The 26,891-nt window shown below is 45.6% G+C and overlaps 1 protein-coding gene across 1 annotated transcript in view; it reads right to left on the bottom strand.

Moving 5' to 3' along the window:
• The window catches only part of PTCHD1 (patched domain containing 1), a 57,881-nt gene extending 31,295 nt beyond the window's left edge, over positions 1–26,586 (bottom strand). Inside the window, exon 1 of the mRNA XM_045996534.1 lies at positions 26,103–26,586. Within this exon, the coding sequence (XP_045852490.1) occupies positions 26,103–26,453 (351 nt within the window). The 5' untranslated portion in view covers positions 26,454–26,586. The remainder of the gene's footprint in view (positions 1–26,102) is intronic.
• Between the last annotated feature and the right edge of the window lie 305 nt (positions 26,587–26,891).

The following is a 26,891-nucleotide window of genomic DNA, read 5'->3' as shown; positions in this document are numbered from 1 at the left end:
GTCCAACAAAGATGTACTGACTGAACTTTCTGTGTTTGTTCCTTCTTGCTGATTTATATTTTCTCTGGTGACACTGAATGATACCTCATTTGTAGCCCAAAGGCTACTGTGCTACATGCATATCATTTCCATCTTAAATAAACAGATGACATTGAATTCAGCCCTGTCGCTTACACACTGCAGACAAATGGCTGATCTCATTAGATAAGTGGATATGGTTAGACTATAATCTAAAAAATATAAGAGCAGAGAATCACTTTAGGTAAGAGATTGGGTACTGAAATAATTATGTATTATACCTCATTCTAGAGTAATTTGAATTTTTATTGTATAGTTGTTGGATTTCTGTTTTTGGAGGGCATTCTTTTTATTTTTTTATTTTTTTTTAAAGATTTTTTTTTTATTTATTTGACAGACAGAGATCACAAGTAGGCAGAGAGGCAGGCAGAGAGAGTGAGAGGGAAGCAGGCTCCTTGCTGAGCAGAGAGCCCGATGCGGGACTCGATCCCAGGACCCTGAGATCATGACCTGAGCCGAAGGCAGCGGCTTAAACCACTGAGCCACCCAGGCACCCCGGGCATTCTTTTTAAATACAAGAAATTTTAGAGACTAATATAAAAACTCTCATGTACCTACATCTAATGTCATGTCTATTTGAAGATTCTGCAACCCCCTACCCCCCGATGTTAATGCTCTCGGTGGGTAGGGTGATCATATAATTTATCATCCAGACTGGAACACTTTTAAGAGTGCAGGAGGCCACTGTTAATTTCACAGAAACACTGGGCATAGTGTGGGACCACCACAAGCAAAGCAGGATACTCTCCTTATCTATGAGTGTCTCAGAGGATGTGAGCTCTGATGTGATGTCATCCACTGATGCCTCACAGTGCACAGAGATGGCCGTCCTTTGGTTTGCAGATTCATCCCTGCTAATGGAACCTGGACCTTTACTACAGGTAACACTAACCTATCATCAGTCTTCCAGGAAAGGAATCTGGGAAAACTACTTCCGCCTCTAACTACTTCCTACCCTCCCACCATTGCAACTTCCTCCCATGGTGAGGCTCTGATGTTTTGCTGAATTCAGCTCTCATGTAGCCCAGTTCTGCTCTCTAATGCAGAGGTGGAATGCATCTATAGCATCTTCAGAACATCCCATCTACCTGCCCTAAGCACACCAGCCGTACTGGAATTGACAGATGGCTTCCACTCAGTTGTCTCGGTGACATGGTTTCACCCAGCCAGGAGCGAAGACTGCTTTCATGTCCAAAGATGTCACTCTGGGTGATTCTGTCTGGCTTTAATGCTGGCAATGGCTCACAGATTGGCTGATTAAATTTTTCAAGGCTTGCACATGTAAAGTCCGTGCTAGGCAGCAGGCGGGAGGCCGGAACATTTTTGTTTTGTGGGGAGAAAGTCTTTTCCATTTCATCACCAATTATAGCAACGAACCATTTACTCAACATGTATTAAGTGTCTGCACTATGTTGGATATTAATATAAGCCCTAGGAAGATTAAGAACATCAAGACAGTTTTATCCTCAAGAAACTTAAGAATGTAGCGGAAGGACTGCAGGCAGAGTCTCAGAATTGATTAGCACATACAAACCACAAAATGAAGTAAAATGTTACAGTTCCATGATAGAAGCTTTTAAAGGGTGTGCCGGGGCTCTAGGGAGACCAGTATGTTGGCGTGTGTGTGTACAAGTGCATGCGCACAGCATGTGTATAGCAGTGGGAGGGGCGCGGTGAAATACAAAGTTGGAGAGGAAATGGGGCCAGATGGGGGAAGATCTTCCCATTCACCCATTCAAGGAATATTTCTTAGTAGCTATTAGTAAATCTTCTATCAAGCTGTGTGAACAAGACAGATAGGGCTCTGCCTTCACAGAGCATTCAAACTCTGAGAGATACAGACACCAGCAAGACATTTATAAGATTTGCATGGAATTCTAAGACAGGAGAAGTGGGAAAGGGCATCTATGGCAACCTTGCTGGCACCAGGGAAGACTTCTTGGAGGAACTGACTTATAAATTAGCACCTGAAGAATGAGGAGAAATTAACTACAGGCAGAGGCTTGGCATGGGGATATGGTACCAGTAGTGACAGTTTGGGCAAAGTCTGAAAGGCACATAATGGATGTCAGGGGAAAGAGAAGTGGTTCAGGCTGGTGGGAGAACACAGGACAGCTGGAGGCAAATCAAGTCCAAATCACACAGGGCCTTGTCTGCTAAACTTGAGAGACAGATTTTGTCCTACAGGCAACTGGGAACCAATGAAGTGTTTCAAGCAGGGGATGAGACGATCGGAACTGTGGGCAGATTACTCTCTCTGCGGTGTGGTAGACAGCCAGTGGGAAAGCTGGAAAGCAGAGGCAGGGAGATGTAAAAAAAAAAAAAAAAAAAAAGGTCTGAACCACAGTGTACATATTGGCATGAAGTGGCAGAACACTGATGTCTCTGCCTTTTTAGAGATCTGGACACCTTAGCCCAGGGAATAAGCCAGCATACTCAAATTTGACGACAGAGTTTAGATCCATGATACTGATTCAACATTTGATTCCCATTTCCTAGGTTTGGGTATTAATGTATCATCTGTCAACTGTGGATTTATTAATGTGCAGAGCCAGCTGATGTGTGGCCTTGTACTTTTCTGTATATACACTTCTAAAATGCAGTCATAGACCACACAGGTACAGAAGTTCTTGGCCAGTTGCTTCAAGTTCCTCTGGAGCAGATGCACTTGACATCGTGCTCATATCCTCTAGCGCTTACCTCTTGAGAGCACACCTGCCTGCCTGCAAATGCCAGCACCCATGCTTCTTTGTCAGAGAGCCCACTTTGCCATCTGCTTGGCAGACCAGAAGTTCTGGGGCATTAACACCCCCTGGGAACAGACTTCAACCAATGACAGATGGGAATTGGCATGGAAATACCCAGTTTCCCTCCCTATGGGTGGGACAATTCATGGGTGAGTGTGTTTTAAATTGGTTCCCAGAGCTTCCCCAGTGGGGGTATGCTCCATTTACTTCCAGCCATGGCCTGCCTGATCACATACTCTTTTAGGTTCCTTCCCCTTTCTGTCTTGCTACCCTGTTTCACACTCCCCGCACTTCTGGTTGCCCTTCACTTCCACAAGACACTACCTTTATCTGATTTCTTGTTTCAAGGTCAGCTTCTGCAGGAACCCAAGCTAAGATAATGTCTAACAATGATTAAAGCCTCTAGAATTAGAGTTTCCTACTGTTCTCAAAACACTAAAGCATTCTAAAACCAACTGCTAATTTCCTGTGTATTCAAATAAGGTTATGTCAAAAGAAACAGACTCTTAACTCTAGAGAATAAACTGATGGTTGCCGGAGGGGTGGTGGGTGGGCGGGCTGTGTGAGAAAGATGAGGTGGATGAAGGAGGGCACTGGTCCTGGTGAGTGCTGGGTGATGTTCGGAAGTGTTGCATCGCTATATTGTCCACCTGAAGTGAACAGTACACTGTATGCTAATAACTAACAGGAAGCTAAATTTAAAAAAATGTTTAGAGCCCCCCACCCAAAAAACTTCTCAAAACCCAAATATGGTTATGTCAAAATAAAACAACCCATGGGGAGTAAAGTTAGGATTTTTTCGAGCTCCTCTGATGGTGGACACATTTTGGGGGATGATCCAGTAGGTACGCAACAAGTATTTCTCAGGTGGCTCTGAAAAGTTCATGAATGTAGATGCACTTCCCCCTCCTTTGGGATATAGTCCAGTCTTTTCATTCAAGGGTGAAGCCAATCACATGTTGGGTCCAGGGTATACTGATGACAAGAAGGCACCATAACTCCTCAAGAAGGGCTTAGGCCTGCATCCTGCCGGGAGCAGGGAAGTGTGAGATGACATGATCTCTCCTCTTTCTTCTTGCTGATGAGAAAAGAAGTAGGCATTGCTTTGACTTTTACTTTATTTGGGAAAAAAAACCCCACTCTGCGACACAGCAGGCTCTCTGCATCCTTCTGGGGTATGTCAGCAGGTAAGGTCCCAGGCTTCAGTGTTCTCTGTTGACGGCAAATGCTGGAATGTTGCCCAAGTTGAATGAGAGTCCCTCTCTTTACATTTCTGGATTTCTGCTGTTATGGTGGTGTCTGTGTGGGAGAGACATCTGATGTGCTCACTGGATTCCTTCCCAGGCAGTGATGTGCCTGGGGAGTGCGTGCTGCTGGCGGCCGGCTTTTCACGCGTCGGCCCTGCTGTGGGACAGGTGCAGACAGGCTTCATGATGGCAGTGTGTCCCCTGTCAGGAAAACTGGGCTGACCCGCCCACCAAGATTCAGGCCCTCTTCTTTGTCGTTCCTCACCATGGCTAGATGCTTTGCACTGCTGGGCTGGTAGTCTAACTCTTCGACCTCATTCACAGGATCACTGAGTAGAATGTGTGTGTGTACACTCAGAGTATACACATCGGAAGAGTACAGCTCAGTGAATTTTAGATGTGCATGCCTATATAAGTATCACTCAGATCAGGATGGGACAGCTGCAGCTCCCTTCCCAGTCAATACTCCCACCCCCCCAGGGCACAATTGTTCTGAGTTCTAGCCACTTCGATTCGCTTTGCTTTTTCTGGAGCTTCGGATCTGTGCAGCCATGCCGTCGGGGCTGTTTGCGTCTGCCGCCTTTGACTCAACCCACAGCTTGTGAGATTCATCCATGTTGTGTTCATCAGTAGTTTGTTACTTTTTGCCATCTGGTATTTCATTGCCTGAAGGATCCCAGAGGCTATTGTTCTTTCCTGTTCGAGGACCTTTTGCGTTGTTTCCAGGTTGGGGTTTTTATAAATAAAAGTGCTGTGAACATTCTTGTGCACATCCTTTGGTGGACATGCACAGACATTTCTTTCAGGTATATACAGTGGCACGTTGTACACGTTGAACAGTGAATTCTCTCATAAAAACAGCTCCGAGGGCCCAATTTCAAGCTCCCTAGGGGAAGTGAATTAGGAAGAGAAATGCCAGGAGCACCTGGGTGGCTCAGTGGGTTGAACCTCTGCCTTCAGCTCAGGTCATGGGCTCAGGGTCCTGGATCAAGCCCCACATCCGGCTCTCTGCTCAGCGGGGAGCCTGCCCCCCGCACCCTGCTCCCTGCCTGCCTCTCTCCCTACTTGTGATCTCTGTCTATCAAATAAATAAATACTTTTTTTTTAATAAAAGGAAGAGAAACACCAGCCCCGCTCTCAGGAGCCAGTAGGGGTTGACAGTCTCAGGCTAGCACAGGGTGGGTAGATAGACCCAGGAGTGGAATTTAGGGATCAGAGAAAGCCTGTATTTAAAGTTTTCCAAAGGGATCGTACCATTTTACATTCCCACCAGCAATGGGTGGAAGTCCTAGTTGTCCCATATGTTCAGCAACGCTTTGTATATCAGCCTTTGAAATGTTTTCTGTTCTGGTGAGTGTGTGCTGGTTTGTCATTTCAGTTTTGATTTGCTTTCCACAATGCCTGAACCGAAGCCTCTTTGCACAATCACATGAGCCCCGTGGCTGTCCTCTTTTGCAAAGGGCCTGTTCCAGCCTTTTGCCCCTTCAGAGAGCAGGTTGTTTTGGTTTTTCCTTGTTGATTTGCAGGAGAAGATCTAAATCAAGACAATTAAGACTGATAGGAAAGACTTCCAGAAAGAAGAGCTCCAGAGGCAGCCCGGTATGCTGGAAAGAACCTGACACTGGGGTCCTACAGACTTGTGTTCATAGCGAACTAAGTTAGTGACCACCTGATAACCCTGAGCAGAGTCCCCTTCTTGAGCTCGTTTCTTCATCATCAAAATGGCATTACTATCTAGAAGAGTTGGTGAGTTCTGAGTGAGACAGTGGAGAGAGAGTGCCTGGCAGAAGAGCACATCACGGGTTCTTGGTAAATGGTGGAACCTCTCCCCGTCTCAGTCAGAAAGAGCAGCTGGCACTTTCGCCCCTGGGTTACTATTCATGAAACACGTGATAGTTTTCATTTAATGTCTGGAAATCCCATATTCTTCCTGCCTGACTAGTGGTGTTCTCATCATACAGCAACTGCCTATTTCTTGACGTGAGGGTTTTGTTCTTTGTGAGAAGCAGCATGTGTCTTTTTGGGGGGGGGGGCGTGACAGCAAGGTTTGTTGTCATGATGTTCTGCCGTGCCTTATTTGACGTGAGGCAGGGAGGATCTGCAGTGCACCTTTCAGAGCCCCATCCTCTATTTGAGGGAGAAGCGGCTGCAGCCCAGCAGCTGTAAGAAGAGGGCTGCGTTGGAAAGGGCTGCCAAGTGAGCAGTCAAGTCCCCACCCCCAGTTCTCCCTTCCAGTTGTTAGGACTGGGAGGAGTGATGGGCCTGACTCACGCATTACCTCCTCCAGGAAGTCTGCCCTGGAAAAGCAGATGAGGTCCTCCCTAGTCCTCTGCATGGGGACACATCGGTCATCACTTGCCACGTCTTTCAGCTCTTTGAGCCTTATTCTTTGTTACGTTCCTCCTCCCAGCACCGTGCAGGCACACCGTACCCAAGGCAGAGACATTTTGGACAAGCCAACGAACTCTCGTTCAGTCGCCTTGCCGTCACCAGCATGCATTAAACAGGTGCCATGTCTGTGTCCTGAAACCTGCTTAAATACTGTGACTGACTGGACTGAGCAGAAGTACTAGCTAGTTCGCCAAGACTTGGGGGTGGGGTGGGGAGGAAGCAAAACAAAAAGGCAAACACACAAGGGGAAACGGAACAGGTTGAAAAAGATGCCAGGTACAATGAGCATATGTCCTTGTATGTGGAATGGTAAAGATGCGGCAATTTACACAGAAAACTAAATAGCATAGCAGTGCTTTTCCAGCCCAGCCCTCAGGGGAATACACAGGCAGATATTAATATATGCAGCTCCTGAAAGAACAAGACATTAGAGTTAGGAATAAAGAGCTTTTTAAACTCTCAGTCTATCATTTCCACTCTTTTCCCAAGCTTTAGTAGCTTTATCAGAATCAATATAAACAAGCCTGCAGATTGCAAACTAGGTTTAGATTCATTTAAGAAATGGATGAGCTTAGGTGTTACTCTGTTACCTTGTAAATAACAAAGCTAGTAGAAAGCTGAGATGGACTAGAAGGACACAGAAGTGTCCCTGTACCTTAACATTTTTTTTCACATTAACCATTTAAAAGAATAGTTAAACTCTGCGATGTGCTTCTGTGCTTTTATAATGGTTACGAGTGGGTTCTGCAACTTCTCTTTTCAAGTTAAAAAATGGGCCAAAAAAAGCTCTTAAAGGGGAAAACTGAGATGCTAAAGAGCAGACCAGTTTGAAATGGAAGCATTTCACGGCACTTTGCACACAACTTTATAAAGACAGCTCCCAATAGGCAGCAAGCAACTCTCAGTAGGGAAACCCCAGATTGTTATAATGAGCAGAGACTGGTGGCTTTGGCAGGTCACCCTGTAAAAGACAGTCCGTTAGCCATCGGCTGCTTCCCACTCGCGGCTCTGAAAGTTTGGTGCATGCTCGCAGAACACCTTCCGTGCATTCTGGGGGTTTAGTAGCCCAGAGTGCTGACTTCAGAGGCTCTGTGGGCCTGCAGTCCCCAAGAGAATGGGACCAACCCCACACTCCGCACCTGTTGCAGAGTTTGGATGGATTCCAAAACACAGCCTCGCAGGAGCAAAACCAACCCATCCGACATGAAAGACTTGGGTGGAGGAAGATGGAAAGAGTATCTGGGTGGATTTAGGAGAGAGGTCGGGAGGGGCTTTCCAGAGTCTGCAGGGGGACCAGGAGCAGTAAAAAACAAGGAATTTCACCTCTTTCCCAAAGCATTTAGCCCAGCCTCCTGAAGATTTCTTTGTATAAGTGTTTCACAATGAACAGAAAACAGGTTAACAGAAAGTTGTTTTTAATAAGCTGAGGTGACATTTAGATGACACAATTGAACTAAGGTTTTATTTTCAGTAAAAATAGATTTGTTTAGGTAAGGCACAAGAAGAGAACTAGATTGCAAGGATTATGGATTTATACATTTTAACTCCTAAGTTTTACATTTTACTCAACATAAAACAAGTGGAAGAGGAAGGGCTACCTCCCTAATTTATCCTGGCTGTCTCTTTGCTGCCTCCTCCTCCTCCTCTGCTGGTTAGAGGCAGGACTGGATTGAAAACCTGTGAGGTTTACCCTGCACTTCCCGCCTCCTCAGCCGGAGCCAGCTGCTCTCAACCCTGCTCATTTGGACCACCTGTGGAACGCTACAAACTCAGCTGCCTGGGCCCAGCCTCACCCCTTGGAATCCGAATCTCTTGGCGAGGGCTTGGGCATCTGTATTGTAAAAAGCTTCCTGGGGGCCTATACACACAGCCAGCATTGACAGTCTTTGAGTCACTCAACAAATCGATTTCACCTCCCAAATCTCACAAATCCATCCTCTTGTGTTCCATTTCCTTTCCTCCTGATTTGGTTCTGGCCCTGATAATCTATCTGGACGACAGACACCGCTTCCTAACTCACTTTTTTTTTTCTTTTAGTCAGTCCTCCAAACTGCCACCAGATTTATTTTTCCAAAACACAATTTCAAACCTGTCATCCCTCTGCTTTAAATCCTCCAATGGCTCCCTTCCGAATGAATGACGGAGCCTGTTTATTTCTTAGATGATGATGGAGAACAGCTGTTCCTTATCCCAAGCAGGCTCTCTCTTTGCTTAAAATGCTTTCTTCTTAACTTTTTATTTTAAAATAATTTAAGGCTCACACGAAGATGTCATTATACATCAGAGTTCCCATGTATCCATCACCCAGCTTCCCCCAATGATAACTTCTTATGTAATGAAAGCACATGATCGAAACCATGAAACTGACTTTGCTAGAATGCTATTAACTATGGGTCTTATTTGGATTTCTTTAGGTTTGCATGGGTGGGCTTGCTCATTGAATGTGCTGACATTTTATCACATGGGCTAAATATAGCTTTAAAAGTATCTCTTTTTCTGTGTAGCAGTGGTTCTCAACTGTGATTGCACCGAAGTTCCCCGGGGACCTTTAATAAAGTACCCATGTCTGGGCCCACTCTAGACTATGCTTTAGTCTGGCATGTATTAGATTTTCATGTGTACACAAATCAGCTGGGGATCCTGCAAAAATGCAGACCCTGATCTAATAGGTCTGGGTGGAACCTGGGATTCTGCCATTCTCACACCGTGCTGGGGATGCCGCTGCTGTTGCTGCCAGTCTGGATGTGGAGGAGGCCACCCTCTTCCCAGACACACAGAATGAGAATCTATGGGAGTGAGTCCGAGGCCTGGTATATATGAAACCCTCCAGTGATTCTACCATGTAGTCAGGGCTGAGAACCACTTAGGTATGTGATGGAATTTGAAGACTCTGTCACCCTTGAAGGTCACAGCTCCAACCTCTGTTTGAACCAGTCCAGGTCCTGTCAGTCTCCTCTGATGAGTCATCCAAATACCAACCAACTTTTAGAGTTAAGAAATCCTTCTTTGAGGCACCTGGGTGGCTCGGTCGGTTAAGCTTCTGCCTTCCGCTCAGGTCGTGATCTCAGGGTCCTGGGATGGAGTCTCACATTGGGCTCCCTGCTCTGCAGGGAGTCTGCTTCTCCCTCTGCTCCTCCTCCCACTCATTCTCTCAATCTCTCTCTCTCTCTCAAACAAATAAATAAAAATCTTAAAAAAAAGAAAAGAAATCCTTCTTTCTACATAACCTGCGTTGTGTTTCTGAAATTTAGAGCTATCCAATGTGAATTTTCTTAACTTGCCTTGCACTTCAGTTTCTTCTCTATACTTTTTGCCCGTCTTGAGACAAAAGGGAAGGTAAAACTCTTGGTTTTCAAACCCAAATTCTGCTCAAGAGATGGCTTCCAATTTACTACCTGTTACTACCTCATTGCCTTGTCAACTGGCTTCCAAGCACCTAGATATTAGACAAATACTCACTTTCCTTAGCGCTTGACAAGATCCATTTTCCACTACCAACCTTATTTTCTGTCTTGCAGGGAAAACCCAAGCCATCACTTAGATATTACCTTCAACTTGCTGACACCACATCCATTTCTGTTCTCTTGTCCTGTGGAAATCAAGGCCATGACCCTCCCTCTAAGATCTATTTCTTCCACTGGATTCTGGCTTTCCTTTCCTCTTCCTAGTCTTGTTAATCTCCTCTAATACATCCTCTGTTTCTAATAGTTCCTTTCCATGAGCTTTGAAATGCACTCATGTCTCTCTCATGTTAAGAAAGAAAAAAAGGTCTCAGTGACCCCACATCACTTCTACCTTCTGCCACATCTCCCCTTCTGTAAGGAGCTCTTTACATTTTCTGTCTCCAACTACACTTCAGAGAGTGATTCATGCTTGCTAACTTCATTTCCTCACCTCCCACTCACTTCTCAAACCACTCCAGACTAGACTCTATCCCAGAACCCAACCAAAACTCAACAATGACTTCTAAGCATGTACATCCAATGGCTACTTTTCAGTCCTCCCTTTCTTAACTCCTAGCAGATACTTACAGTTAAGGCAATAATATGGGGTCAAAGTAATACTTTAAAAATATCTAAGATGATTAAGCATCTTCACCTTTTCAAAGAGAATCCTTTGAATTAAAGCGTGGGTGTGCTTTCTTCACTGCTGCATCCTCTACCATATGCCTGGCAAACAAAGGTGCTCAGTAAATACGTGTGGTTTGACCTGAACCCTACCTCTCTGCCATGAGGAATTTCGTGACATGACTTTCTTCTCTCCTCCTACCTCTTTTTTTTTTAAATTTGTTTATTTGACCAGACAGAGATCACAGATAGGCAGAGAGGCAGCCAGAGAGAGAGGAAGGGAAGCAGGCTCCCTGCTGAGCAGAGAGCCTGATGCGGGGCTCGATCCCAAGACCTTGGGATCATGACCTGAGCCGAAGGCAGAGGCTTTAACCCACTGAGCCACCCAGGCGCCCCTCTCCTCCTACCTCTTAACCTGGGTTTCCACTGTCTGTCTGACTTCTCTACCTTTGCCTACTTTTTAGATCTGGTATTATTCAAGACACTGTCTCTGGCACTTCTGATTTTTTTTCATTCAAATGCACTCTTCTTAGGCAATGAATTCCACAGCCATGGTTTGGTGTGTCACCTTTATGCTGTCCAATCACAGGTTCACATCAATACCTCACCTCTCTTCTAGACTCCAGATCTGAATTTCCAGCTGCCTCCTAAAGATTTGCAAATCCACATTATGGCAGTATTTCAACTGGTATATATCCAACAGCAGAATCTTTTCCTCCAGATTTTTCTCCCACCTACTTCCTGTTATGGTTAACAGCATCCTCTTTCTACTTACCCAGGTGGGAAACCTCTAGGCCAATGTCACCTTTTCCCCTTTGTTTACTCACACATCCAATGAACATCAAGTCCTATTAATTCCATCTCCCTGTTTTAGGGACAGTGTTTTCAGCATGTTTTGAAGCATATTAGTTCCTTGGGATGTTAGTAATGGTCACCAAAAAAGTAAAAAGTACCCATGACCAAATAAACTTGAGAAATGCTGAGCTGGACAGAGTTAAATAGATTTCCTCTGAAAGCATTTGATATGCTAATTTGCATTCAGTATGGAGGATCTGATATGGAGATACCATAAACATTGTTTCCCAATGTTATTTTGTCACAGAATCCAGTTGTTGTTGTTGTTTTTGCAACATCAAAGGAAAATTTCCTGGAACACATTTTGGAAAATGGTGGTCTAGTTTAGGTCTTTTTTTCTCCTATAGTGATCCTATTCAAAACCTCTTGCTTACAGACTTGAAGCAAAAGTTCTCTGGATGGAGGAGGGGATCTCCCTATCTCCAGTATCTTGCTTTTCCAACTTAACCGTTATACTTCTATAAGAGCTGTCCTTATAAAAATTAGTCATGACTCTCCCCAGATTATTAAACATCCTGCCACTTCCTTCTGTCCAAGTCATCTGTATACTTACTGATTTTTTGTCTGCTTGCCCTGTCAGTTACTGACAGAGGAATGTTGAAGGCTCGAACTATAACAGTGGGTCTCTTTCTCCTTTCAATTCTATCATTTTCTTGCCTCATGTATTTTAATGCCCTGTTGTTAGATGCATACATGTTTAGGATTTAATGTCTTGGAGAATTGATCCCTTTATCTTTAATGTAATGCCCTCTTTATTCCTAATAATTTTCCTTGTTCCAAAGTCAGCCACATCTGTAATTAATATAGTTATTCCAGCTTTGTTTTGATGGTGTTAACATGGTATAGTTTCCTCTATCCATTTATTCTTAACCCATCTCAGTCTTTATATTTAAAGTGGGTTTCTTATAGACAAGATAGAGTTGGGTCTTGTTTTTTCTTGGTCTCCTCTGAGTCACTGTCTTTTAATTGGCATATTTGACACCATTCACATTTACAGTAACTACTGATACACTTGGGTTAATATCTACCATAGTTGTAGCTATTCTCTATTTGTTGCATTTGTTCTTTGTTTCTTTTTCCTCCTTCTTTTTCTGCCTCATCTGGTTTTAATTGAGAATTTTAAGTTATTCCACATTATCTCTTCCCTTGGTATATCAATTTTACTTCTTTTAAAAAAATTTAATGGTTGCTCTAGTACTTACAATATATATCTAAGTTCATCTTCAAATAATACTGTAATGCTTTATGTGTAGTACAGTTGTGTTATAATAGAATATTTTCAATTCCTCCCTCCTGTCCATGGTGACATGGCTGACATTCATTCCACTTAACCTATATGTTATAATCACATAATACATTGTTACTATTATTGCTTTAGACAGTTACCCTTTAGATTAAGAAAAAGATTAAAAGACCTTATTTCACCTTTTATTCCTTCTCTAACACTCTTCTTTTGTAGATATGAGTTTTTAGATTTTATTTATTTATTTGAAAGAAATCACAAGTAGGCAGAGAGGCAGGCGGGATCGGGGGGAGGTAGCAGACTCCCCGCTGAGCAGAGAGCCCAATGTGGGGCTCCATCCCAGGACCGTGAGATCATGACCTGAGCCAAAGGCAGAGGCTTTAACCCATTGAGCCACCCAGGTGTCTCTAGATATGAGTTTTTGACCCATATAATTTTTCTTCTGCCTGAAGAACAGGCAGGACAGGTCTGCCTGCAGGACAGGTCTGCAGGCAGTGAGTTCTTTCAGCTTTTGTTTGAGAAATTTTTTATATCTCCTGCTCTTTGAAGAATAGTTTTTCTGGATATAGAATTTTAGGTTGGTGAGATTTTTTTTCTTTCAGCTCTTTATAAATATTTCACTCCACTGTCTTCCTACTTGTGTGGTTTCTGATGAGATGTCTGCTATAATCTTTATCCTTGTTACACTATATGCACAGTGTTCCCTCCCTTGCCCCCCACACCAGGCTTCTTTCAAGATCTCCTCCTTGTTTCTGTTTTTTTCTAGCCTGAATATGATATGCTTAAGTGTGGCTTTATAGGTATTTATCCTTAGGGTTCTCTGAGCTACCTGGACCTATAATTTTGTATCCATTAATTTTGGAGAGTTCTTTGCCATTATTACTTCAAATACTTTTTTTGGCTGTGTTCTCTCTTCTCCTATTGACATTCTAATTGTTCACGTATAACTTTTGATATTATCCTACAATTCTTTTATGTTCTGGGGCGTTTTCACTCTTGTATCTCTGTCCTTCAGTTTGTGAAGTCTCTGTTACCTTGTACTCAGGCTCACTGATTCCTTGCTTGGCTGTGTTGAGTCTACTGATGTGTCTATCAGAACCATTCTTTATTCCTGCTACAGTTTCAATTTCTAGCATTTCCTTTTGATTCATCCTGAGAGTTTCCATCTGTCTACTTATGTCATCTTAGTTGTTCTTAATGTCTACTTTTTCCATTAAAGCCCATAACGTATTAATCATAGTTATTTTAAATTTCCTATCTGAGAATTCTAACATTTGTGTCATATCTGAGTATGGTACCAGTGTTTCCTTTGTCTCTTTAGACTATATATTTTTCTTTTGGCATCCTTGTAGTTTTCTTTTTCCAAAGCTGTTCATGTTTTATCAATTAATACTAACGGAGGTAAACGGGCCTTTACAGTGAGGACTTACGTTACTCTAGGAGTCAGGATGTATTTAGTGTTTATTGTGGATATATGTACCAGAAGTTTCAAATTTCTCAGTTGTCACTGTTTTTGTTTATACTATTGACTTTGGACTTCCCTAAGTACTCCCTCTCGAGAGAGTTTATGTCTTGCAGCTGAAATCTACTATTATTATACTAGAAACTTGTTGATATGGTGGTAAGATTTCAGGAGGGGAAATGCTATATAATAATCTCCTGATGCACTCTCAGTCTTTAATGGGCCTGTGTTTTGGGCATGACTTTCACAAATATTTCTTCAGTGGTATAGTACCCACCCCCCAACATCGTCCTCTGTTTCCTTCCCTGGATGTAGCACTTCTAGTCTATTTCCTTGCAGTCTTGACACATATGGACTCTTTTTTCCCCCACTTAGGTGAGACAGAAAGGCTGAAGGGGGCTTCAGTGGGAAGGAACTTAGGACAAAATTTCAGAATTGTGCTCTAGCAAAATCCTCTTCTTTACAGAGCAGGCCTTTGTTATGGGGAAGATCAGGTGGATTTCACAGTGATTACTCTTCCACCTCTCCCTGCCAGATCTTCACCTTGGGAATCTGATGAGGCCCCCAAAAATATGAGCCTCCTGATTCCTGCCCCTATAAAGACAGTGGCTGCAGCTCCCAGGAGTCTCTCACTCTCATGCTAGCTAGTTCATACTCAGGCTCCATCAATTTATCAAAATACCATTTAAGTGTTTATACTGGAGCTTTCTGCTTCAGGTAAGCAGATTGTGACTATGTCTGTATGGATGTGCCTGCCTCTACAGATTTTGGGAAGACAGTTTCCCTGTTCTCTGTTGTGTCCAAGAGAAGTCACTGATTTTCGGGTTGTCTGTTTTTCTTAGTGTAAAGATGGGAGTGACAACTTCCAAACTCTTAACATGTTGAAGCAGAAACTGAAGAGAGGTTAAGTGACTTTGATCAAGGACATGTTAACGGTTCCAGCCTCAAACGTGGAACTTGAGGGCTCTGAAGTTGTTATTCTACTATGCCCAAACCAGTACTTACTGAACGTTACTCCAGCTCTACTTTAACTCTCTTTAACAGCACTGACATCAGACAGTAGCTGAAACTGAACAGTAGCTGTCAGGGCCCTCCCGGCGGATACCTCGCCTCTGGCAACCACAGAGCTGGGTCCTTGCCTCAGAAACGCAACATGCAGCTCCTATTTGTACCCACTGTGCCTTCTGGTTTGATGTAAAAGAAAGTTTCTGCAAAAGCGAATGGCAGGTGACCCTGTGTGGGAAGTCTCTGGAAAAAGAAAACTTGGGCAATCACACAGTGATGGTAGCAATACAATCTACAGTGTATGCGTAGGTAGGGGGCTTTTGTGTCCCCCCCCCACTCCATCTCAGACTGTCTTTTCTTATTCTCAGCCCTTTTCCCCCAGACTCCAGCCCCTGCAGACAGGCAACAGAGCAAGCCTCTCTGTCCAATACACTTGCCTTAATTTGCAAAAACATGTTCCCACTTATGAAGTAGCCTTTACACAATAGCTGTTGCAGCATCATTCAAAATTAACTGCTGAGCATATACAGCTTGCACCTGCTTATACCTGTGGGCTGGGTTCTACAGACAGGGAGACTGTATTTTTGGAATTAGACCTGGCAGCTAATTACTAAGCAACTTTATAGAAGTAGCTCTTGGAGTATGTTCCCTGAACCAGCGGGAACAGCATCACCTTGGGAACCTGTTAGGAATGCAAATTATCAGTCCCTAGCTCAGACCTAGAGAATCAGAAACTCAGGTGAGACCCAGAATCTGTGTTGGGACAGACCCTCCAGGGGGATACCCTGCTCAAGCTGGAGAGCCCCTCCCTTAGAATAAGGAGGCAGTTGGGGTGTCTGGACGGCTCAGTGGGTTAAGCTTCTGCATTCAGCTCAGGTCATGATCCCAGGGTCCTGGGATCGAGCCCCACATCGGGCTTGATCAGTTCCCTCAGCAGGGAGCCTGCTTCGTCCTCCCCTTCTGCTTGCTTCTCTGCCTACTTGTGATCTCTGTCAAATAAATAAATAAATATGGAGGCAGTTAAATGGCACTGAGTGGAGAGTCTGGGTGGCTCAGCCATCAAGCATCTGCCTTCAGCTCAAGTCATGATCCCAGCATCCTGGGATCAAACCCCATTATCAGGCTCCCTGCTTAGCGGGAAGCCTGCTTCTCCCTCTGCCTGCTGCTTCCCCTGCTTGTGTTCCCTTTTTCGCTCTGTCATAAATAAATAAAATCTAAAAAAAACCCACAAATGGCCCTGAGTAATAAGTCAGGATACACAAAGATTCCTTGGGTCCACGACTCATAGTTCTCAAACCAGCAGCAGCAGCCCTGGGAGCTTGTCAGAAGTGTAGGATCTTAGGCCTACTGTCTCAGACAGACACTGCATCAGAATATACATGTTAATAAAATTCCCAGGGAATTATAAAGCATATTCAAATTTGAGAAGTACTAATCCTCACTTACACTGAGGTTAGTTCCATTTGAAGAGTTCAGGCTGTACAGAACCAGGTAGGCAAGGGAATTTTCTTTGGTGGATTTGATTTTGATCCTAAATAATTATAGATTTCTTTTATAATCCCATAAAAGAAATTTTAGAAAGGGGAAGGTAGGGAAACACCCTGACCTAAATGATTAAAAACCCCAGTCAGCAAAATTTTACATTTCACAGTTTCAAAGGGCTTTACAATTATCACTTTGCCTGGTTCTCCTGATCTCTGGCAATTCTGAGGACACCTTTCCCTTTGAAGTGCTTGCAGATCTACTTATGTGGGCAAGATTTCGCAGGGAAACACTGTAGTCATGTAAATTAAGTGAGAGAGGAGAGTTATCAACTGTCTCACCTAGAGAGCTGGAGAATCCCTGTCTGGCATGCTGTGAGGAGTGCTGAAGGGAACATTGAAGAGGGAGCCCACAGCCTCCCAGAGCTTTTAATTCCAAAGACGTTTCCCTGGACGGGAAGTGAAGGCTTCCTTTGCGTGTGAAGCCCTGTCAAGCATGAAGATGAGGTTCTGAACCCCAAGGAAGCACCTCGAGGGGGCAAAATGCAATCCACCCATCCCCACTGACAGCTCTGCCTGCCCAAGAACTTAGGAGCTGCATGTTCAGCGTAGGATGAATCCAGTCTTCTGTTACAACTCAGACGGAGTCATTAAAAACCAACAAATTGCCAATCTGAGTATTAAGAAAGGAGACCGCGCACCCATTATGGCCTGCTGGATCAAAGGGAAAAAAATGCTTACGTGTGTTATTTACTCAGTGGATGACGATGGCTCTGGAGGAGTTGGCACTTAGGAAGGAATAACAGACATTTTCAAGGCCAAGAGTCATAATGGTAACATAGCCTCCAGAAGGCTATGGTTACACAGTGCAGTCATATACCTTATCTCAGTGTGTCCTTACCGTGAGTGGGTGCAGAGGACGCTATTGTGGATGAGGAACCTGCTTTTCAGGGAGGGTCAGCAGCTTATTCAAAGTCACAAAGTTGGGGAAATTGGTACTTGAGCTTGGTTTCCCTGACTGTAAATCCAGTGTTCTGTTCACAAGGACTAAGCCTGAGCCTTGCTACTCAGCCTATGCTCTACCGCCCAGCAGCATTGCCTGAGAGCTTGTTAGAAATCCAGAGTTGCGGGTCCCACCCTGGGCTGAAGCGGAGTCTGTGTTTTCCCAAGGTATCCAGGTGACTGGCCTCTTAAAGGGTCCAAGAGCAATTCATCTTTTACTTAAAATGACCACTGGCCTAGATGCCAAACCAAAACAAGAACAAAGACAAGAGACAATGATGCGAACCTCACAAAAGTAAGGTATTGAATGTCACAAAGATTTTTTTTTGAGTACTTATAATAATGATACTATAGCAGAGATGCATTTTTTCCCTTGAGACAATTAGGATTTGGGGCAGCTGTGGTATTTGGCAAAGTTGTGGTGCCCATGGAAAAATGGGCAAAGGAATTTCACTTTCAATGCTGAGAAATTAGCAGTTCTAGTGTGACCAAAATAAATCAACATGGAAGGGAGAGCACATTTTCCATCCTATAAAGCATCAACAATATTTTATTAACTACCTGTGGCATACTCCACATTATGCTAGGTTCTAGGAGAAATTTGGGAATAGGAGACATCGTTCCTGCCCTCGTCGAGTTTATGATCTTATTTAAGAGAGAGTATCAGGTGACAATACAGAGATTATGTAATAACGGTATAGTTAAGCGTTAAGGAATATGGACATGACTAAAAGCCAGATAGATTTAAGGGAGGGAAGGAGCCATGAATGTGGGAAGGCCTCACAAAGTAGGAAGCATGCGAGTTGGACCCAAAGTAAGGAGTGAATGCGTTTCTAGGGAGGAGAGCAACTCGTTTGGCATAGAAACCCCCCAGTCCTGGTGGTGTCCAAGCCCTGTTGGGAATCATCTTTACCACCATCCAGTGGCAGAACCGAAATGAAAATGGGTTTTCAGATTCGAGAATAATGAAACAGCCCTGCTGGATCATTCTTGCCTGTAGCTTCATGGAGATGCGGTCATGGCCATTTTGTTGAGTGAAAGGATGAACCTGGCCTAGGAATGGGAGCCCTGAGCTCTGAGACGTGTAACCCTAGATGGGCTAAGACCCCTGGGGCAGACAGCCACTGTCAGGGCCCTGCTTGCACGCTCTCAGCTGCCCCTTCCCTCTGCATGCCAAGTCCTCTTACTGTAAACACCTGCAGCTCTTTGCCTGAGGCTTTCATAAAGCAACAAGGAGAATTCTGATTCTAGGGGGCACATATAGCATCTGGAACTGTCGGACTCATTTAGTGCCCCCAGATGCAGCTGGACCAAATGATGATGGCTGGAGAATTGGGGAATAAATATCTGGCGTCTTCACCCACCAGTGGGGTATCTTGGACATGTGTTCTACAGTGTCTCTCATGCATCCCCAGACACACCGAGCCCCAGGTGCCCACAGTGGACCCCTGGCTCCCCTGACTGGCTGCCCGCCACTCCCTTGTGTCATGTCCCCACTTTCTTACTGGGATTTTTGGGTATCACCTCCCAAGCTATCTGCTTGCATGGAAATCCTCCTCTCGACTATACTTGGAACCCACAAGTCAAACTTAAAGTGTAAGACCTAACAATGGGTATCTTTCAAAATACCAGAAACAATATTCTCAGGAGGATTTCTTAGAGAGCAAGAAGAAAAATAGCTTCCCTCATCCCTCATTGCATCCTTTTGTTCAAAATATGAATTCTGAAGTTGAAGGCACAACCTATTATTCAGGCCTTCCCGTATGAAATAACAACTGGTGTTGATTCCCCCCCTCTTTTTTTTTCCTCTTCTAAAGGTTAGAGATTACTCACCTCCCCTGCTGGTCATTAAATCAGTCTGGCAGGAGTCCTCGGAAGTTCTGCGGCCTTCTGGGCCTGTGGCCGCACAGGCAGCACAGCAGACAGGCCTGCTTGCTGAGGTATGCCACCGAGCAGCTGACTTCAAAGGGCTGCTTTGAGCCTATCTCAAGTATCACTTGGGGCTCACACTGAGCCCCAAAGTCAGGTACCAGATGGCGCATCTCAGAAAGTCAGAGTTGATCACATTCCCTGGTCCCTTGTGCCTTCCTGGCTCCCGTGCAGGGAGAGGAGGGGATGCTGTGCCCTCTCGGGCAGGAAACGGCCAGCTTCTTTTAGCTTCCTTCTTCCTCTTCCTTCTCTTAGCGGAAGGAAGGAGTCACCCCTTAAAGGCTCAGCTGTTCTTTCTGTGAGGTTTGTAAGTCTGGTGACTCCTGAGAGTTTGTTTTTGTGTGAATTTTTTAGGATCACGCTTCTCTCACTCTAATAGGCATATATCAAGATATTATGTGGCATCAAAAAGGTGGGCTTCCTCTCCCACTACGGCTTTATTTGTACATTTCAGTGTGAATGAACGGTTTACCCAAATTTGCGCCCAGTGCTCATCTGCCTGGGGAGGTAAGAGATTGCTCCCCAAATCTAAGGAGACAAGCCGGGCGAGCATTCAAGGCTACTACTCACACCATGGAAATGTGTTCAGAAGGCAGACAGCCCTAGAAGGATACAGTGCTTGGATCACTGGGATGCACCTCCTGTGAGAGGAAAGGAGAGTGAAGAGTCATTTCAGTCTCTCCTTAATTTTCCCCTAGTGCCCAAATAAAGGGCAAAGGCATGTGGCTGGCCCAGGAGCTCCACACACGCTGCCCCTTCAGGCTCGGACTCCATCCTTTTTCAGAGCACCTGCCACTCACAAAGCTCACCGAGTTCTCCAGTGGCCATGGCACCCGTCACCAGATAAAGCACCTTGAGATGCTAAGAGCAGATTCCAGTGTCAGCATTGGCAGAGGTGACCTTTGAGGTGGCCTCCAAACCCAGGGGCCTTTGGTCCACTGTTCCTTGGATGCAAGCTCGCTCTTTTCTCGTTTTGTGTTCCGAAAAGCCAAGCACTGCTTCCTGCCTCGTTAGGAGGTCACTGCTCCGGCGGGTGGGGGGGCCTTACACGCTGTCAGGAGGAGCCCCGCCTAGCTGTAGCCCTGCTACAGCTCACCCATCCGGCCTGCCAGCCAGGGCCACTCAGACAGGTCTCAAGGCCAGTGTCAATGGAGCAGCTTTGCCATTCGGGTGGCTCTTGGCTTTAGACTATAAAGAACAGAGGTGTGAGGGAGAGCAAGAAAATAGCATCCTGGGGAAGATAACACTGGAGAATCTAATCTCTGCCCAACCGCCCCTGAAATCATCTTCTCAAGAGGTCCTAGTATTTGTCTCCAGCCAAAGTTTTGTAAGACGTGAACTTCTCTTTGGCAGTTTTTTCCTTTGACGTAATCCGTGCAGCAGAAAAAATTTAAACCCTAACAAAGCCAGAGAAACACGGAGGAACCCCTTCAAGCAGTGCTTGGGGCTGGATAATTCTCTGCTATGGGGTGCAGCCTTGTGTGTGCGGGATGTTTAACGGCATCCCTGACTTCCACCCACCGGATGCCCACAGCAGCCCCCCCACCAATCGTGACAGTGAAAAATGTGTCCAACCGTTGTTAAGTGTTCCCTGGGGAGCAAAACTACCCCTGAGCGAGAACCGCTGCCTTCCACGTGACTTAACAGTATTCACTTCTGGAAATTGCTCCAGTAAAGGGGTTTGGAAGACAGTACAGGAACTTCTCGATGTAAAGAACCACAGAGTAAATAGTTTAAGGCTTTGAGAGCCATATGCCATCTCTGCCTCATATTCTTTGTTTTTGTTTTGTTTTGTTACAATACTTTAAAAATATAAAACGCCTTCTTGTGGAGCATAAGGAATAACACGGAGGGCATAGGAGAAAGGGAGGAGAAGTGAGTTTGGGGAAATTGGATGGGGAGACGAACCATTAGAGACTGTGGACTCTGAGAAACAAGCTGAGGGTTTCGGAGGGGAGAGGGGTGGGGGTGTTGGGTGAGCCTGGTGGGTATTAAGGAGGGCACGGACTGCATAGAGCACTGGGTGTGGTGCATAAACAATGAATTTTGGAACACTGAAAAAAAATTAAATTAAAAAAAAAAAAACCCTCCTTCTGAACTCAAAAGTCAGCTGGAATTGGCCCATCCTTAGACTATAGAGAGAGGAACAATGACTCTTCCCGTAGTGACTACTAGTGCTGAGACAGTATTGAAGAAAACTGGAATCTGGGTCCAGCTTCCAGGTCTTCATGACCCCGACAAGCAGTTCTGTTGCCCTTCTTAGAAAGCCTGAATTAATTAATTCCAAGTTAAATGCTGTTAATCTCATTTTGCGACTTAGTTCTATTTAATGTATTTAAATGTAAAAAGGTTTTTTTTTAATTGAAACTCAATATTTGAATTAAATAAAATTCCTCCGGAAGCGGAAGAATGTCTGCATAGTGAGGATGTGTCTTTCCATTGGTTTGGAATTAACTATCCTAGGAGGTTCCTTCGAAGAAGAAGTTGTACAAAGGAAATGCCCCCACACAATTAAAACATACGTTTTAATAGGACTACAGAGGTTATCGAGGAAAGAAGAAGGGTATTATGGAAAAAGAAAAGCCTAGAAACTGCAAAAATAAAAACATGTCATTTTGAAGATACATTTCAAGGTAATTTCTATGGAGTCTTCTTACCCGTCACATAAATGTCTGAATAAACTAAGGCAGGTGCATTTGACAAGTACTGAAGGTTTCCAGTGTGCCAGGGACTGTGTGAGGACAGTGAACTGTGCTCAGATAGGAAATAGCTTCATCCAGTCATCCAGAGATTATGCCAGTAAAACATTTTATCTTTCTATCTTTGTGTATTGTTACTTCCAAGTATCTTGTGCTTTGCTTTGGGCATTCAGAGTTTCTCTATGGGGATTTTCACTGACACCAGACAGAATCAGTCAAGAAAATGTCCTCACCATCCAGTTACCACTGCTAAGATGACACTGGGAGATGGGAAGGAGATTTTAGTCAAGTATACTTCATTTGGATTTTAAAAATGTACATTTTAATCATTCAAGTAGTTTATCATGTGGGAGGCAGTAAATTGTCGTTTAGAGTACTAGATTGGGAGTCAAAACCCTGTCCTGTCCTGTTTCTGTCCTTGTCTTCTTTCTGTGGACAATTCAGTGAATTTGTAAGGAGCAGATTTCTCCTCTGTAAAATGGGATCACAGCACTTTTACCCTGAGGCTTTTGCTCTATTTAAATGTCCTGTGTGTTTCTAACCTAGAGAGTGATATAAAGGTGGTATTATTATTGTTAGGACTGGGCTAAACTCGTTCTTCATTCTACCAGATGACTCTGGGATAAATCAAGAGGTGTCTTGGTCACAGCCTAGATCAGTTACCAACAAGACCTTCTTACACTCCATTTTCGGTGATCAAGAACAAACAGATTTATAAAAGCTCATGAGGCGCTACTCTGAAATTTGCTCTGAGATGAACATCCTGGATTTTCTGTTAAAATATAATAGTGAGCTAAATTTAATCTTCTAGTGACATGAAGACTTTTAGAAATGTCCAGAAATTAATGGTTAATCCTTTACTAGTAATATCAGGTCCCACCCCCCTTCACCCCACATTACCTCTTTGCCGCACAGACCTCTGAGGAAACCATAGCTAGGGACAGTCACCCCTCTCATAGTTTGGGGTGGAAATCTATGCTGCACAGTCTGAGCCTGGCAATCATGTCACCTGCACAAATTTAAGAAAGCTTCTCCAAATAAGATCAGTGTAGATTTTTTTTTTCAGTGTAGATTTTTTTCTTGCTGATACTCTCAGTTGTATTTCAAAAAAATCAACCTGGACTTGTACTTTTTGTCCTCATCCTTTGCCATTCTATTTTCGCTCAGAAAGTAGCTGGACTAATATCCCAAGAATGATCTCCTTCATAAAATGGGTCCAACCACAGAGAACCATGAGGAGCAAAGGACACAGCCCTGCAAGGTTTCCTCTGGTTTCATAATGGGGCCTGAGAAAGCCTTCATAAAACCGTGCATATGTTTTGTTCACTTCCTTTCAAATGCGATGCCATCGAATAGGCAGGAGCTGGATGGTGCTATTTGCGATGTTAGCTGTCAGGGCTACCCTTCATGCCAGCAGCGAAGTATCAGAATAACACAAGAAAGGTCAGAAACAGTGACTCTTTGACTCTTAACACCTTTTGTAAAGGACACATCTTCATCTCATGGAAAGAAAGACAAATGACAAGAAGTGATTGTTCCCCACTTCATAATACCATGAGTACTGGAGGTCCATTTTTCTGTCCCCCACCTCCGAACTGTCCAGATATAGGAGTTAGATGTAGAAAGAAAAAAAATGGATATATAAAATTGAGGCAATTCCCTCAGTTTTCTAGGTTTCAGTTTTTATAAACTGTATAAATTCATTTGACCAGAGAGCCATCAGCTTGAAATGGCTTCTGACCACTATTTGACTTGGTTCTGATTTTCCCCAGACACCTAGCACATGAAAAACCATCTCAAATCTGAAAACAATTTACTGACAAGACCGCTGTCCTTTAAAGTTGCCCTTTAGCCATGGAGGCAAAGACAGCCTCCCTCTTTCTCTCCAGTACCAACTTTCTCTGATAATACGGTTTTGTGTCCTCAACAGATCAAAATCAAATAGGAGAGAAACAATCCTGTTGAAAAGAGGTCTGATGTGCCTGTTGATGTCTCATTAACCTTGAGAATGAATGTAACTGGTGACTGCCTGTCACAGTGGCGTGAGGGTTTGTTGAGGGGGGAGGGGAAAGCCAGTGGAAACATCACCTTGGAGGAAAAAATACAAAGAGAAACATCATTTAGTAGATCATCTATCAAAATATAGGGCAGCTTTCCAGCTGTCAGGACTGGCTAAATTATAGTTTCCTTTTTTTTTTATTTGTTTGTTTTCAGCGTAACAGTGTTCATTGTGAAATTATAGTTTCCTTAAGCCAGCGATGAAACTACTACGTGTTTTCTTGGGAAAGCATTTGGGGCAGTATTTTTCTGTGTGTCAGAATATGTTCACTGAAGTATCGGGACCAAAAAAACAAAACAAAACAAAACAAAACAACCTCACTTTGATATTGGAAGCACAATCGTGAGAAAATAAAATATTTCCAGATCACTGTTACTAAGGTTCTGTGATGATGTGTGTGCCATTTAAAATATCACAAGCCATCCAACGTGGGAAGGTCCTAATTCTACTGGGTCCCTGGTCGGATTCCCCTCAGTACTAATTGCCGATAGGTAACACATCAACAGAGAGAGGGAGGGAAATAACATAGGAAAATTAGTGGGTCTCCAGGGATATAGAGGGTTACCTGTAGAAAGAAAGAAGAGAGAGTTCCCCAGGTTCACTGGCTGACTACCAGTGGCATAATAGGACTAGAAATCTAACTGGCTTCTTCTAATCCCTCTTCTGGACCAGAGACAGTCACAAAACCAGCCCCTTTGGTGCCTCTGCCCCAGGGCTCCAGCTGGGACTGGTTGTCGTCACCCTCCGCACAGGGGCACCTTAAGTAAACAAGCCCCACCATTCCCACCAGGGACTTGGATGGAACATTCTCACCTATTTTTGCTTTTCTCTCTGAAGGTCTCCACTTTTCCATCTCTAGTCCTCACTCCTCTGCTTTTCTTAGGAACTTCCTGAAAGTTACCACTATTAACCTCACTTTTCACATCAAATTTCCACCTCGGGTTGACGGCACAACCTGTTTCCACAAGTGTCACCCTCTAACCAGCTGCTAGATTTCCTGTGCTCTTCTCAGGGCCACACAACCTGGCTTCTGTCCTCACCCTTTTGGCTCTGCCCCTCACCCTCACACCCAAATGCACCCAAACAAAAGTAGATTAATCGAATCCCTGTTTTCTCAAAGAAGTTTTTGCATTTCGGAAGAGGGGAGCTACTGTGCAAGACAAAATAACTGCGAACGATAGACATCATTTTCTACCCAGGAAGACAGAGATGGCCACCTCGCTCTGGGGAGAGGGCAGCAGGGCAGCCCCGCGTCCTCGCCAGGGACCACACTTATTCCTGGGTGGGTAGGAGGAATTTTCCTCACCATCCCGCCTCTCATTTCTTTGCCCCCTCCCGGCCCCTCCGGGCAGCCTTTCTGAAATCACTCCAAAGGTCAGAGGAAGAGAGTAAAGAATGGGGACAGGGGAGAGGGGTCTCTGAATACCGCCCCCCCCCCCCAAGCGTAATATTTTGTTTTCAAGTACCGGGACTTTCTAGAATGTCTTCTGTTGTTCTGCTCCTTCTTGGCCCGGTTACCCCCAAGCCTCCCTACCCCCAAGACCACTGCGACCAAAACAAGCGCACCGACCACAGTACCGTGGCTGCCGCCGCCCCAACTGTTGCAGCAGCTGCCGGGGTGGCGGCGACAGCGGCGAGGGCAGGGCAGGGCCCCGACCCGGACGCTCCCCGCCCAGGAGGCTAGGATGCTCTGGGCGGCCTCCGAGGGGCGCGCGGTGCAGGGGAGCCCCTGCGGCAGCCGCCTGGGATGGGAGAGGCGGCGCTCTCAGACCGGACCCCCGCGCAGAGCTAGCCCAGCCGCGGCAGCGGAGGCTGCCCGCGCCCGCCCCCCTCTCACCTTTAAGATCAAGTCGGTGTGATGCTGGTCCAGCATGTTGGCTTTCTGGAAGGAGGTGACGATGACCCGGCCGTAGCGCCCGGGGGTCTGCAGGTCCGAGTAGAGTCGGTGCTTGGAGCGGTTGACCGGGAAGAGGCTGTTGACGAGGTTGCGCTCGATCTTGGCGAGGCTGTGCTGGGGCGCCAGCAGGTGCTCCACGCTCTCCTCGACCTGGTAGCGGCTGAAGCTGGCGCCGAGCAGGATGGAGATGAGCACGGGCGCCGAGGCGAAGAAAACCGGGTGACTGGCAATGAAGTGGCCCAGCCGGGAGAAACACGTCCTCAAGCCCCTGTGCAGAACCTGCCGCAGCATCCTAGAGCAGAGCGGGCGCGGGAGGAGGGCGAGGCGCACGCTCGGCGCGGGCTCGGGCGGCGGCGGCGGCGGCGGCGGCGGTGGTGGCGCCCGCGGCGGCGACGGCGGCGGCGGCGGCGGCGGCGGAGGCGAGACCCGGAGCTCTCCCGGAGCAGCGGCACCACCATCGGGGAGTCCCGCGCCGCGCCTCGGGAGGGTCCCCTCGGGCCGGAGACACGCCCTCCTGCCCGCGGCCGCGCCGGCCCAGAGAGCCCCCCAGCCTGGCGGCCTCCGCGCCGCCCCCACCCCGCCCTACCCCGTGCGCCCTCCCCACCCCCCGCCGCCTCCCAGCCCGAGGGGCTCCGCGCGGCGGGGCCGCGTCCCGGCTTAGTGCGGGAGGGGCCCGGAGCAGCCCCCGCGGCGAGTCATGACCCCACTCACCCGACCCCCAAGGCCAAC

Source organism: Meles meles, chromosome X (genome assembly GCF_922984935.1).
Source record: "Meles meles chromosome X, mMelMel3.1 paternal haplotype, whole genome shotgun sequence".
Classification (NCBI taxonomy): Eukaryota; Metazoa; Chordata; class Mammalia; order Carnivora; family Mustelidae; genus Meles; species Meles meles.
The sequence above is the reverse complement of the archived record's forward strand: the minus strand, read 5'-3'. Positions and strand labels throughout refer to the sequence as shown.